Genomic DNA, 14,122 nt, shown 5'->3' with positions numbered 1-14,122 from the left:
TAATGTATGTATTATAAAGTGCTCAATAAAAAGAAAAGAGGATATATCAGCAAAGCTCTGTCTTCAGTATTTCAAGAAGTTTTGATAAAAATCCTTGAAGTTTTAAAGCTTAACATTTCAAATTTACCAGAAGTTTAGTCCAATACATGTTTAGCTGCAGTGTTGCATCAATGAAATGAATGAATAAAGTAGACCAGAACAGCTATGTCTGCCCTGACTTTAATTCTGATTCACGCACGGAAAAAAACCAAACTAAATTTACATGTCTAAACCCACTTCTTTCCATTATCTCTGCAAGTGCTGACATTTTCTTTTTGAAAATGTATTTAGAGTAGGGTATTTGAACCATGGAACTCTTATTTGTTGAGGTTTCAGAAAGGCATTATTTGGCCTGTCTGGCTACTATTCCATCATAAAATGTGGTTAGGGAGCCTTTTGCAAAACTTACCATCATTCCAAAACAGTAATTTTTAAATAGGTCGTTTGGCATATTGTCCTGGTTTTGGCTGGGGTGGAGTTAATCATCTTTCTAGTAGCTGGTACAGTGCTATGTTTTGGGTTCAGTATGAGAAGAATGTTGATAACACACTGACGTTTTCAGTTGTTCCTAAGCAGTGTTTAGACTGTGTCAAGGATTTTTCAGCTTTTTATGCCCAGCCAGCAAGAAGGCTGGAGGGGCACAAGAATTTGGGAGGGGACACAGCCAGGACAGCTGACCCAAACTGGCCAAAGGGGTATTACATACCATGTGACATCATGCCCAGTATATAAACTGGGGGGAGTTGGCCTGGGGGGGATCGCTGCTCGGGAACTACCTGGGCATTGGTCAGTGAGTGGTGAGCAACTGCATTGTGCATCACTTGGTTTGTGTATTCCAATTCCTTTATTGTTGTTATTGTCATTCTACTATCATCATTATTATTTTCTTCCTTTCTGTCCTACTAAACTGTCTTTATCTCAACCCACGAGTTTTACTTTTTCCTCAATTCTCTCCCCCATCCCACTGCAGGGGGCTGGGGGAGGAGTGAGTGAGTGAGTGGCTGCGTGGTGCCGAGTTGCCAGCTGGGATTAAACCACAACACATATATGTACTTAATATTTTCGTTGGTTTCACAGTCTTTTAAGTAGTCTGTTTCCCTTCGCAGTAAATCTGTATAAGCTATCTTCTTGGACTTTTTTTTAAATGTCTGAAAAGTAATTTCCAAAGGAAGTGGCAGGCTGTTCTCGGAAGTGCGTTTTGCATAGTCTGTACAATTAAAGGGACCACAGGTGTATGTGCTTTAAATGTATAGTCAGTCGTTATTTCTTTGTAATTTACACTTACTGCTAAACTGTCACTGTAAAATAGTCTATGAGAAAAAGTACACAATATAAAGGTTGCAGTATTAACCTTAAATAAAACATGGAATGATGCAGTATCGATGCCTGTCGAGTATACTTGAAATGATTTAGGAGAGAACTAGATGATCATGGCAAGGCTACCTTTATTGGTGGGGTGGCAAGTGAAAATGGGAATACTTGTCTTTGCATTATTATTTCATAAAAACTGCATTGTACAGCATTTTGATAATGTCATGTAATCTTACATAAATCAACCGATTTTTATTTTTCTTTGCTATATACGTGAAAGCAACAGAAGCACACTTGAAGTGTTCTCGTTCACACAAGGAGCCACTGAGCTGGGGCTGTTGTGCTGTTTTCTGCCTCCTCCCCAGTAGCAGCATGGTTGGAAAAACACTAACAGTTAAGATTCACTGAGGAAATACTAAACGTTAAGTAATTGCGTATGTGGCAGTAATAAAAGTTTTGGCAAAGATGAAGGATTAGTGCTAAGAGTTTCCATCGCTTTCAGAAACTGTGGGACAATTGTATTTTCTGCCAGCACACAGCAGGAAGTTTTCTCTCTTGCCTGATCGCTGAAGGCAGTTAGCCAAACAGTACCTGTTCTTATGCCCCCCCCCCATACATCCTTCCCCATTTCTTCTGAATACAGGAATTGTAAATGGGAAACACAGTCTCATGGGTCCATCTAGACTTTATGAAAACAGGCTGTTACTGGCCCAAGGGAAGGAAGAATTATGTGCTAACTCATTACATTAATCATTATAGAGGTTGTGGTGAGGAATGTTGTCTCATGACAGAATTCTGAAGGACCTGGGCTAGGTCACTGTGATTTCCCTGAGTACAGAGGAACACTTGTTTATGTTTGGTTTGTGACTTTGCAATCAGCTGAAACACTACTATCTGGAAGGAACAGGTGAAAGTTACCTTGTGATCAGCTAGAGTCACAAATCTGCACTGGGTCTGAAAGATGCAGTTCTAGCATGCTTCAAACAAGGAACAGTTCCTCAATGGACACGGCAGAAGAGAGACCTCCTTTCCAAGTATGGTGTTTGTGCCCCGTCCGAGAGGCTTAGGAATAAGAATTCAAATGAAATCTGTTGCAATGTGAGAAAGCAGCAGATAACCTGCATTATGTAATAAAGGCAACACAAAGGTTTAGGAGTTAAAGGGACCGGAATTACTCTAGATGATACAAAATTCAAGCATAAGGAAATGGGAACTTGGACACAACTTTCTGCAAGGTAACCCTTCATACCACTTGACTTAAAGTAAGATCAGTTTAAGGTACAGAGCAACTGTTAAGCAGCCTGGTTCTGGCAGCAGTCTGACACAAAGTATCTATATACTATACTATAACTGTCCTAGCTAGTTTCTTCCTATTCCCATTTTGCTGTCTGTTCTAATAAGCAGAGCTTTCATCAATCCCACCAATTTGCCATGGCAGTATTTTTTGCTCCACATTTTAAAGAACATCTGGAACTTTGCATATATATTACATAGTATGCTCTGTCACGCTACAGAACTCTAGACATCGCTAACAATACTTGAGGTCATTACTACTTGAAACGCATCAGTGAATTGAAACCTAAGCCACAAGTGCCTACCTTACTTCCATATTAAATGGCAGACACAAAATACAGAAATGCCTCTGTTACTAAGCATTATGATTTTTTTTGTACCTATCATCTATATCTGCTTGTCATAGGACTTTTGCTTCTTTCAAGTACTTGATAGTCTCCCTCTGACACCAAATCCTGACCACAACCTAATTCCTATACTGTCTTTGATAGCATGTAAACCCCCGTTCATCTTTACTAGCCACTTTTGTGATCAGCGGACAGTTGTGGTACAGCAGCTCCCAGGGCACAAGTAATACGCTTCTATTGTATTAAGTTTTATTTAACTTTATTAAGCCTGATTCTCAGATGGAGGCTTGGTAACCATGATGTTACATGGAAAGGGGACAGATGGGAAAACACAGATGCATGCTTAAGCACAAGACAGACCACAACAGTTGTCATCCTTAATTGTTTCCTTTTAGCAATCTTATTTGAATCCTGTCTACAGTACTCTAAGCACAGTCACTTCATCTCCTGTTGTTTCATCCTCAACCTCTGCTAATAAGAACGTTAAGGGAAGCTTTAAGTAGTAACGTAGCAGTTTTACAACAATTCCATGTCACTAGCGTAGTAACCCCCAATGCAAGCAGTCTTCATTTTTAAAGCTTAAGAAGAATTTAGCTAAATTTTCTTCACAGATCTTTTCATTCATTGACTAGAAATTAAACATAACAGAAGTAGCAGCTGAACCTATATTTAGCTGTTAGGTGACTGAAGCTTAAAACACAGTTCTCTTGGTGTATATGCAGGACTGTAAGAGTGAATTAGACTGAGGAATGTACAAAAGATAAAAAGATGTCACTTTTAAGCAGGAGCAGCAGTTCTACGGAGTAAAGTTGTCCTGGACAGGTTCAAGCAAGAATACAATACAGTCAGAAAAGTGTATTAAGAACAACAAGAAGGATTTGTTTTGCAAGCTTTACTTCCAAATAATTACACCTGGTACAGACTGAACAGATAGGTTAGGAGAAAGCTCTCGCTGTTAACTGTACTCTCAAGAAAGGCTTTTCTATCGGAACAAAAAAGTTGCTGTACAGAAAGCAGAGTCTGTGTAGTTTAGTGAGTAACACGGCCTGTCCCATAGGCCTCGGACTTCCTTTTGAAGTCCATAACGTGTGTACGTGCATGCCTGTCAGCAGTCCGATTACACATTGAAGCAACAGCGTGCTATCAAGGTAGCTATTACAGAGACAGTGGGTACTCTTGAGAGCCAACATTCAACAATCTCTCATACAAGTATTCTACCATTTAACTGCAACAGAGAGCCTCAAGTACACCTTCTGTGGTTTCAGCTGCATTACTGCAGAAGGACTGTCCATTAAATAGAGAATTTGCTTCTGTTCATCATCATGTAATGGGTACAGTAATATAAAAGACATTGTCTTAAACGTTTAAGTCCATATCCTAAAACAGCAAATTAAATAAGGATCAAATTCAGCTCAAACACTAGCTGTAGGTATTTACTCGTATTAGGGCTGAAAGCTGTCACAATCTACTGTACGTCAAGAGCTTCCTGAGTTCTCTACGTATTGCCAATCCTTAGTTTCACAGTGCAGAGATTACTGGTAAACACATTCATAGCTCAGGTTAACAGGAACAAAAAGTTTGGAACTTTAAGGCTGTATACTAAAAGTTCTCTTGCAAATGTGTCAATGTGGATCCCTTCAAGTGCTATTAAAGCTGACTGAATAAAGTATATCTTTTCCATAACTAAAAATGATTATAACTTCAGTTATTCAGATTTTTTACCTTATTGATCAGAAACATGCTAGAATGGGACTTAAGGCAAAGACATGTATCACCTTAAAAAAAAAATCATCAGTATCTTGCATTAAACTGCTGGAAAAATTAGTACAGCATTAGAATAGTAAATGAAAGGAAAATGGACATTAAATATGTAGGAAATTTATTTCCTACTTAAAAACCTACACAAATTATAGCAACATCAGGCAATTAGAGAAGACCTGAAGGTAATTTATATTAACTTATAATAAACACATTAGAGATGAAGTACCAGTCACAGCAAAAGGAATGTAGTGAGACTGAAGTTTAATATCTAGCATTGTTAAGAAACTGACTTCTAGCGAAACAAAAATGGAATGCCGATTTCATAAAAATATACACATATAAAAGTATCTTTGTGCCTGAATTCCAAAACAGTTTCTCCAAAGTAGTGCTTCTAGAACTTTCAAGTTTTAATTATATTCAAAGTATTTATCATTTGAATAAAGTTGGCAAATTACATTCTTATATTGTTTTTACTTGGCACCTTCCTAAACAGAAAGTGTCACTAATTCAATAATGGGTCACTCACAAATGGAAATTTTTCTTTTGCTCCCCCAAGAAAGCAGCACAGTATTACAATTTTAATATTGGAGTGAAACCCATTTGTTATTTTATCTAGTATACCTTCCCCATCCTTTTATAGAGCAAGCTAGTCAAAAGTAATTTGGCCAAAAAAAAAAAATTTTAAGTCAACAACAAGATGAACTGGGTTTCGGTTTCCGATGAAGGTTTACTGTATCTGTTTGAATAAAGTGATCTGATCTATCCTCAGAGGCTAGAACTCTCCTAACAGCTTCTTCAAAGGCTGCTGCAACATTAGTGGCATCTTTTGCACTGGTTTCAAAATAGGGATGGTTGCCGTTATTCCTGCACCAGTCTTGGGCTTCTTCTGTAGACACTTGCCTTTCATCGATATCAACTTTGTTACCCAGTATCACAAACGGAAAACTTTCAGGCTCCTTGACATCTGCATAATAAATGAATTCTTTCTTCCAGTTGCTTAGGTTTTGGAAGCTTTGAGAGTCATCCACGCTGAAGGTTAGCAGGCAACAGTCAGAACCTCTATAGAAAGGAGTCCGCAAGCTCCTAAAACGTTCCTGACCTGCTGTGTCCCATATCTGCATTGTAACAAAATGTCCATCAACTTCCAACTCTTTGTTTAAGAATTCCACACCTATTGTATGAAACAGCTGTGCATCAAACTTGTTGGTGACGTATCTGTTCATAAGGGAACTCTTCCCAACTCCACCATCTCCTAGCAGTATTACTTTAAGGAGCGATGATTTTGCTGCCATTGTTATGGGAATAGATCCTCCTGGTTTCCTAGACCTGTAAAGATTAAGAAAATCATTAAAGAGTTGAGAGCAGAAAATTTCACACACATAAATATCTAGAAAGTGTTAAAGTCCAACAACAACACATTTCATGTACAAAAGCAGGACTACACTGAACAGATGAAGCGTAGATACTCGTAGTAAGAATACCCACTCAAGAATACCACGTTTAAGAGGTGTCTCTGCCACAGACTGCAGTCTGTACGGCAGTCTAAGCAGTACGCTGCATTACCGAATTACCCATCTGTCACTTAAAACCCCCAAACCCTTCAATGTTTGTGCAGGAGGGGTATCACATCACAGTCAGCGAAGGCAGTGATTCATTTATGTTCACTGAAAATGATCCATGGGAGTGGAGTGAGAGAGTTTTGTAGCGCACATGCCTTGAACTAGTCACTTCAGTGCCTTATTTCATTAGCAAAGTTATTTTTTAATATACAAAAGTGAAGAGGTAGCTTTAGGAATAAAGCAGGACACTCTGTTATACTGGAGTAACTTCTGTGCTTCACCCCAAACTGCAATCAAACAAGGAATTTTGAATCAAGTCACAGGGAACAGTTCTCCACAGAACAAATGCAAATACTGGGATTTTATTTTAAAAGTCAGGTGACTAGGTATTGGTACACAAACATTTGGTATTTTAGTTGACTCCTTGCAGAACAGCCATGATGAATGGAATACTATTACAACTACTACAAGAGCAAATTCACTGTTGCTGCTTCAAATGGTACTTAAGATGCCCAAATACTGAGGCCAAGTCTACACTGACAGTTCAGTTAGTAGGTGTCAACTTCCCGCGGTAAAACTGTCAAAAAGCCTGAAAGTGCTAGTGAAGAGCCTGGCTGCAAGCACAGGGATGGTAAAGTAGTGGCACGAATGAAGCTTTTTTACTGTCAGATTTTAGTGTTAAAGGATTTTAAAGTAGTTAGCTCATTAGTGTTTTGTACCAGGCCAAGGTTTGCCATCATTACTGTAGTGTCACCTAATAATGTAAAAAAGTGTTTTAATTGCTTGGGGGTAAAGTTTCTTTTTAAAGAGCACAAACTTAAAAGTTTCTGCATGAGAACTGCTGTCCCTGTACTGCTCCGTTACCAAAAGAGCTAAAACTAATTCAGCCAAAACAGGCTTCTCTGAAAATAGCATCTATTTAAAATGGAAATGGGTCATAAGTCGCCTAGTCCATCTCCTTCTCTGAAGGAAGGAATGCAGTCTTGCTAGTTGTAATTAGCATTACTGGCATATACATCACCCACAGAGTATGGTTATGGAATTAACACCTGATAGAAGCTGGCATGAGAGTCATATGACTCTGTGCTGCCTTAGAATCAAGGCCTACATTAGAAGCAAGAAATTTCAGGAATTTTTTTTTTCTTTAACTTTCCATCTTTGAACGATTATTTGTTAGACATATTCTACAGCTGAAGCCTCAAAGAAATTTCTAAATATAAGGAACAGTGGCTGCTTCCATTAAAAAAATTGTTCAGAGCAAGTATTTTATTCAATTGTACTTTGTAATTAAAAAACAATGTTTATAAATCCTTAATATTTCTACAGGTTTGTATCACAACAATGTTAAAACTGCTTAGAGAACTGCAAGTGGATTGTTCATTTAACTTTCACAGTGCTATGGGATAATTGCTATGGCTCAGGATATGAACACATAGTTTTTTATGTATGTGAAAAGCCTTATTAGAGTCACCAGCCTACTTGCACATGATCTCCATGTTCATGCTGAAATAATTAAAATGGTTCAGTGTCTTCCACTTATTTCCCCAATTCCTACTATTGGTTAACGAGCAAGTTATTTGAGCTATGCCATTAGATAGTAGCATCATCTTAGTAAATAATGCATTCATGAGAACAGAGGGTACTGAATGTTTCCCTGTTCTTCCACTTCAGTGTAGGAACAAGTTGCAATTATTTTTTTTCCCATCCTACTGAAATCACAAGTTCCCTAGAAGACAATGTGAATAAAAAACTGACTTACATAGTTCTAACTGGTACTATGCACTTGTTTCTTTAGCTTCTACAGTTTGAAAAACTGCAATTATCATTAAATTCTCCATGAAGTCACATTTTAAACAAAATACAAGTAAGGAAACTCTGTTAACAGTATCTAGTACTTTTGTGGATCCAGAACCTGAGAAGTTAATTTGGACGGTTTCAACTACGTGGACCATTACAGCGAGGTCTAGGAGCCTGATGACCATAAAAATACTTCCACTGGGCAGACAATTATAGATCAGCCACAAACCATTAGAAGTGTCTTTTCAACTAGAACCAAACTGGTCCTTCTACAGAAAAGCTACAGAAACACTCTTCCCAGGACCGATAAGCAAGTATCTCAATGTGATGTTGCAGGCAATGTCACTCTTCAGAACATTCAGGTTCCACAGTAGCAGCTGTCATGCTTCAGCTACCAGTTAATGTTTTTGTAAAGTTTTTAATCCAAAATAAATGGGATATATGTTCAGTCATTTAAGTACATACTTACAAGCTGGATCTGAAACAGCAAAGAAGCATGTTTAAAGGCATTAAGAAGCATTTTTGTTTGGAAACAGCAAAGACTTTATACAATTACCGTTTTTCTGACTATGCAAGGGACTCATCTGTAGCCCCACTGATTATGTGATTTTGAGTATCTGCAGAACCAGGACAGTAGTTTTCAGCACCATAGGCTGCTACATTTTTTCCATTTACACATCTTTAAGTAAGTTCAAGATTTTTAAAAAGCTCAATTTTTGTAACTGTGGGGTTTGGGTTTTTTAACCTAAGTTATGAAGCCTTAATACTCCAACAAATAAAGTAACAATAAAATCCTTAAGATGCCTGGAGAATTAATGTTATTTCTCCTATTACATTCTTTGACCTTATCTGTATGGTGTGCTTTTTGATAATGTTTTCAGAATGAACAGTCAACATCTGATATCATATTACTGAAAATTTATTACCTTAATAGTTCAGTTTAAATCATCACTCAGCATCTGAAAATAAAACAAAAACTCAATTTCCAATGTGCACCTGATTGTTTTAACCAACATCAAGAACTTTAAGACACCACAGAACTACAGATAACTATTTGTTCCAGTTATTTCTTACATTAAACTAACTGTGCAGCACAGTAAGGGTAGGCTCAACCTAGTACACAAAGTCTGTAAAGAGAAGATTTTTCCCTCATGTTCCTCTTATCATTTCAATATTCAAAGAAACTCAGCAAATAAAAAGCAGCCCCACTCTGGCCATTTTGATAACGATCTCTGAATTGCCTCCACCAATTTATGAGGACTCAAGCTGTTAGACCACTGACTTCAGTATTCCTGTTAAAAGCAAGGAATGGTTTCTACGTGTAATTTCTAACACCATCATATACCATAATACAAATAGTAATTTAATTGTCACCTCCCAGAATCTCCCTTTTAAACAATGAGTTGAATTACAAATCTGAAATGTTTCCATTAGCAGTCCAAACATTTGCTGGCAAGACTAAAAACAACATGCTAAGCAACTTCAAAAAAATCAGCGTGCATTACAAAAACCTTTGATTCGAGCCCCTCAAAGCTTAGAGAAACACCACTGCCTTGTCCAATCTATCCATTTAGATTTTCTTAATTCCATGACTCAGCTTCAGAGCTGCCTTTTTGAGTGCAATTACCTCTTTTAACACTTAGGTACTGAGGCAGACTCAAAGAAAAGTGAGATTCTTGGACTAAAAAAACATAGCAGCAACACACAAACTTAATCTAGGAATTTGTCTTTTTTACTATAAAAAAATCATTTAATAGATTAAGGAGGACCTGCTTATAGCAGAGTATTGAAGGCTGAAGACAGGTGCTGAACTCAAGTTATATCTGTGGAAAAATACTGTTAGCCAACACAGTAATTGCATTTTACCTATGATGTCAGAAAGCACACTTAAACTATTAAGCAAACTGAGTCAATTGGACCAATTTAGTTTCACTTTTACCATACTGATACCAGGTACAGCAGCATGCCATAAAAAAAAAAACAAACCAAAAAACCAACCAAACCACATAGCAACTGAAATCACACCTCTAGCCCCCCCCCCCCCCTTTTTTTTTTTTTTTAATGAAAGACACCTAAAACTGGGTCTTTTGCAATAGCACCACTGAATTGCTTCAGTATTCTTGAAGAGATGTAAGGGACACTTCAAATTTCCAGACTATTGCTTCTCCACTCGTACCTACTTTCTAACTTGGAAATGGGCAAGAAAATTTCTTTCAATCACCATTTACATCCAGTGATCACCTGCTGTATGAAATAAAGACTAAACCCAAAGGTTTCCTTGAAGATATGTGGTACGCTGTCCTTTAACTGAAGTTGTTAAAGGGCACCCATTTGACTTGAAGAAGGAAAAAAATCCAAGGCAAGGCAGACTCAAGTTTGTTCCAAGTAATCACGTTTATTTACAGCCTAATATGCTTTCACCCAGGACTTCTTAAAAAAAGGGGCCATCTTTGTTAAAGATTTAAGAATAAACACTCTCTCGGAGTTACTCAGAAGCAGAATTAGCAGTCCCATAACTAGTACAACAGTAACACTGACCATGTTTCATAACTTCCTATCCTCAAATTTACACATATACAACACATCCATTTCAGCTTTGAAGCTTATTCACAGTTTTCTTTGCTAAGCCATCTTATTTTGTTAAACCACAGGCATCAGACATGAACAGTTTAAAAAGGCACACAAACACTTCAAGTATTTTGTCTGACAAAAACACTGGCCTTTCAATAACATAATGTAAACTTACTCCCTCATTAGCAATTTTTTTTTCTCCTTAACACTAACAAAGCATTTGACAGTATTTACCAAGCCAGCATAGAAAAAAGTTGTTTCTTGTGGTTTGTTAGTTGCAGTGGCTCATCAAAAAAATGACATAAACTCCGTCTCTGTAAAATGTCTGGGGAAAAAAAAGTCCCAAGAACCATCAGAGCTGCAACAGAAGGGGCAGAATCTAGAACTATGTTTTCAACACTTACTGTTTGTGGAGTTTTTACATCTCTCAGCCCTGAATAACTACAGAGTAGTTACACTTGTCACCTATATCAGATCTGCAAGTTTCCAGAAATCTGGAAAGAAAAGGACAGAAGCAAATTTTATCCCTTTTCTCTGCTTAGCCAATCCTTGTTCTTGTATTTACACCTTGTTTACACCTTGGCCAATTAAGTGGCACAAGAACAGTTCTTCAGTGTGTAAGGGGCCACAAGCCTGTTTGACCTTGAAAGATTTTGCTCTCAATTCAAAGGGAAACATATAGATATGAAGTCAAGAAGCTACACACTTTGTACTTTTGAATGCATTACAAGCTCAGACATTAGCTAGTCTCCAAACTGACCCTCCCCTCCACAGAGTACAGTTGTAAGAGCTGTGGATCAGGAACATCCCTTTACTGATGGCCATTTGTCAGCTGCCTAGTTCTCCAGAAGCCTGGAAGCGCTTCAATCATGTGGCTTGACCTACTGAGATCCTAATCACCTCTTAAGTCTGCCTTCCTTTATCTAGGATTTCACCATTGCACTGCAAAGGTAGTTTGTGTTTCCTGTTGGACAGATCTTTAATAATCTGATGACAGGTTATCTGAAAATAGCAGACTAGATACACTTTAGCAAACACCAGAATATCACTAGAGTTTATTCATAGTAATTTGTAACATGAACACAACCCAAACTGAACTGACATACAGCTGTTGCCACTCATTTGATTACCAAAAAGCTGTATTTGGGGGTTTGTTTACAAGGTTATTTTTAACTCCTACGTAGTTCAGGACTCTAGTTCAAACAGTTGCCTGGTATGACTCAGGACTATGAAAGAAGCAGCAGCCAAGGGAAGGAATCCTTAAGTCCACATAACCCCTGGATCATGAAATCATCCCAGTACCTACTGTCAGAAACAATTTATTCTAACTTAAATCTAGCCACAAACTCAATCAGCAAAACTTGTCTGGAGAAATATCTACATTTATACCTCTGCTAGTTTAATCTTGCAGAGATCTGGCCTTCCCTTTCCATCGCGTTCCTCACATTCAAGTAGAATGAACAAACTATCATTTATTCCGATTTAATCAGAGTTGACATTTCTCAGCAGCTCACAGCGGAGCATTTCCCAACTTAAATATTCTATTACTTTCAGCCAACTTCAAAACACCCTTAGGTGCTGCTCCTCTTGGTCCTATATTTCTAACAATTCATGAGTTAATTGACATTCTCCTTGCAACCTACTTCTCTGCTACTGCTTCCCACTCTTTCAATAACTTACCAAGCAATTATTTCTGCTCATACATGCTCATCTTTCTCCCTTGCATTAGCTTCCCTTTTCCTCCAGGGACTCTTAGCAGTAGCAGCCTCTGTTGGTCAGACTACATTGTACATTCATATTCTTCCCAATATAACTATGTGACCAAAGCCCATCCCTAAGGGATTAAGTGGGTTGCACTGCACCAGGCCAACATACTGCCTGCTCTGTGGAGAATGAAAATAAAAACAAAACACCAAGGAGAATGAGCATTCTAAAAAAAACAAACAAACAAACAAAAAAAAAAACCAAAAAGCAAACAAGAAAAAAACCCACAAAACTTAAGGTATTCTTCTAAGACTTTTTGCTAGGAAGTTTTTATACGTTGTGAAACATTTATGTGGAATTCCAATCCTAAGGAGCTTAAAGATCTGTTTCTCACAATTTATTACTAAATTGACACAAAATAAAATACAGCTTGAAATCCAATTATGTCATTTTACCCTCTGCAGGTTTTTTTAACATATTCTCAATTTAAGGAAACTGATGGTTTGTTTAAACACTCAAAAGCAAAACAAGGACTGCTAGAGCCTTTTTTTTTTTTTTTTAACTGCACACTCCCTATATTTAACCTAACGGAAAAGGCTTTACTAAAATTAAGGCAACAAACAGAGCTCCATACAACCTGAAAGAAGACAGAGAAAAATAAGCTTATTATAAATTCCATGTTGATACTGAAACACAGATACCAACCTTTGGTTAGGCTTCTCTAGAAATAAAAAGTGGTAGGAAAAAAGAGGTTTGGATTTATTTGGGGTATGTCTGAGAAACAGCTCTCCCTCCAGTCTGCCATTACAGCTTGTTACCTTATAAGCTACTAAAAAGCCACCAAAAAATTCCCTAAAAAGCCCAGTCACACACAGCCACCCTTGCTCTAAAAAAAACAAGCACTGACAACTTCGGCATTGTACAACACTTTAAAAGTAAAGACAAATAAAAACCACATGCTTATTCAGTAGAGCTGTAAATTATTATGGACAAGGAAAGAAGGAAAACAACATGTGGGGTGGCAGAGTGCATGACAGCTATCTGCAGCCAGGCAAGTGTTTTAATTCCAAAAGAAAATTTAGCCAAGGAGTTCCCTGCTTGCCTGTCCCACCCAAGTTAGTAAAATTAAGTGCTCTCTATGTATCTAGTTATAGGTAACCTTCCTATAAAGGCCAGTAACACAGGTTTTTAAAACTAGTTTTCTTGCACTATTCTGTTATTCATTCGATTATTTTGCACGAGGTACATTTAACATGGAATACTTACACTGGAAACTGCTCACTAACCACTCGGACGTAAGCCAGTTGACAATCTTAACCTAACCCTTGTGGTTCTCCAGCCATCACCCCCTCCAAGCTCGGACAGCCGTCTGCCACAACGAGAAACGCAACCGGCCGCTGCAGAGCGGAGCTAAGTCCAGTCGCCGGTTCGAAAAAGAAGAACTAAAACCCACCATTTGCTCAGGGTCCCCTTGGGACACAGAAGTCCTTCTTGAGCAGACAGCAAACAGGAAAAGGCGGTAAAGGGATTTTTTTTTTTTTTTTCCCCAATTTCCCGCCCCCCCCCGGTTTGAAGGGTGGTGAGGAGACAGGTAGGAAACCGCGTTCCACCCCAACACCTCGGAGATCTCCCTCGGAGATCACGGGATCCCCGGTCACGCCGCCCTCCCCCGCCGCGGCCCCCTCACGGGGCGCTCCGCAGGGCCGGGCCGGGCCGGGCCGGGCCGGGGGGGGAAGGCTC

General features: G+C 38.4%; 1 protein-coding gene across 10 annotated transcripts in view; it reads right to left on the bottom strand.

The window, feature by feature from the left end:
* Window positions 1–3,867: 3,867 nt before the first annotated feature.
* Window positions 3,868–14,122, bottom strand: part of RAB9A (RAB9A, member RAS oncogene family) — a 31,775-nt gene continuing 21,520 nt past the window's right edge. For 2 of the 10 annotated variants that reach the window (XM_049834210.1, XM_049834209.1), the window contains exons 2-3: window positions 9,034–9,066; window positions 3,868–6,077 (exon numbers count right to left, since the gene is read on the bottom strand). In XM_049834210.1, the coding sequence (XP_049690167.1) occupies window positions 5,438–6,043 (606 nt within the window). In that variant the 5' untranslated portion in view covers window positions 6,044–6,077; window positions 9,034–9,066 and the 3' untranslated portion in view covers window positions 3,868–5,437. Of the gene's footprint in view, window positions 6,078–9,033; window positions 9,067–11,082; window positions 14,055–14,122 lie in introns of those variants that run through there. The other 8 variants (XM_049834214.1, XM_049834213.1, XM_049834207.1 and 5 more) reach the window with 7 other exon arrangements.

The sequence above is a fragment of the Accipiter gentilis genome, chromosome 31 (assembly GCF_929443795.1).
Source record: "Accipiter gentilis chromosome 31, bAccGen1.1, whole genome shotgun sequence".
Classification (NCBI taxonomy): Eukaryota; Metazoa; Chordata; class Aves; order Accipitriformes; family Accipitridae; genus Astur; species Astur gentilis.
This window is presented reverse-complemented; position numbering and strand designations above follow the sequence as displayed.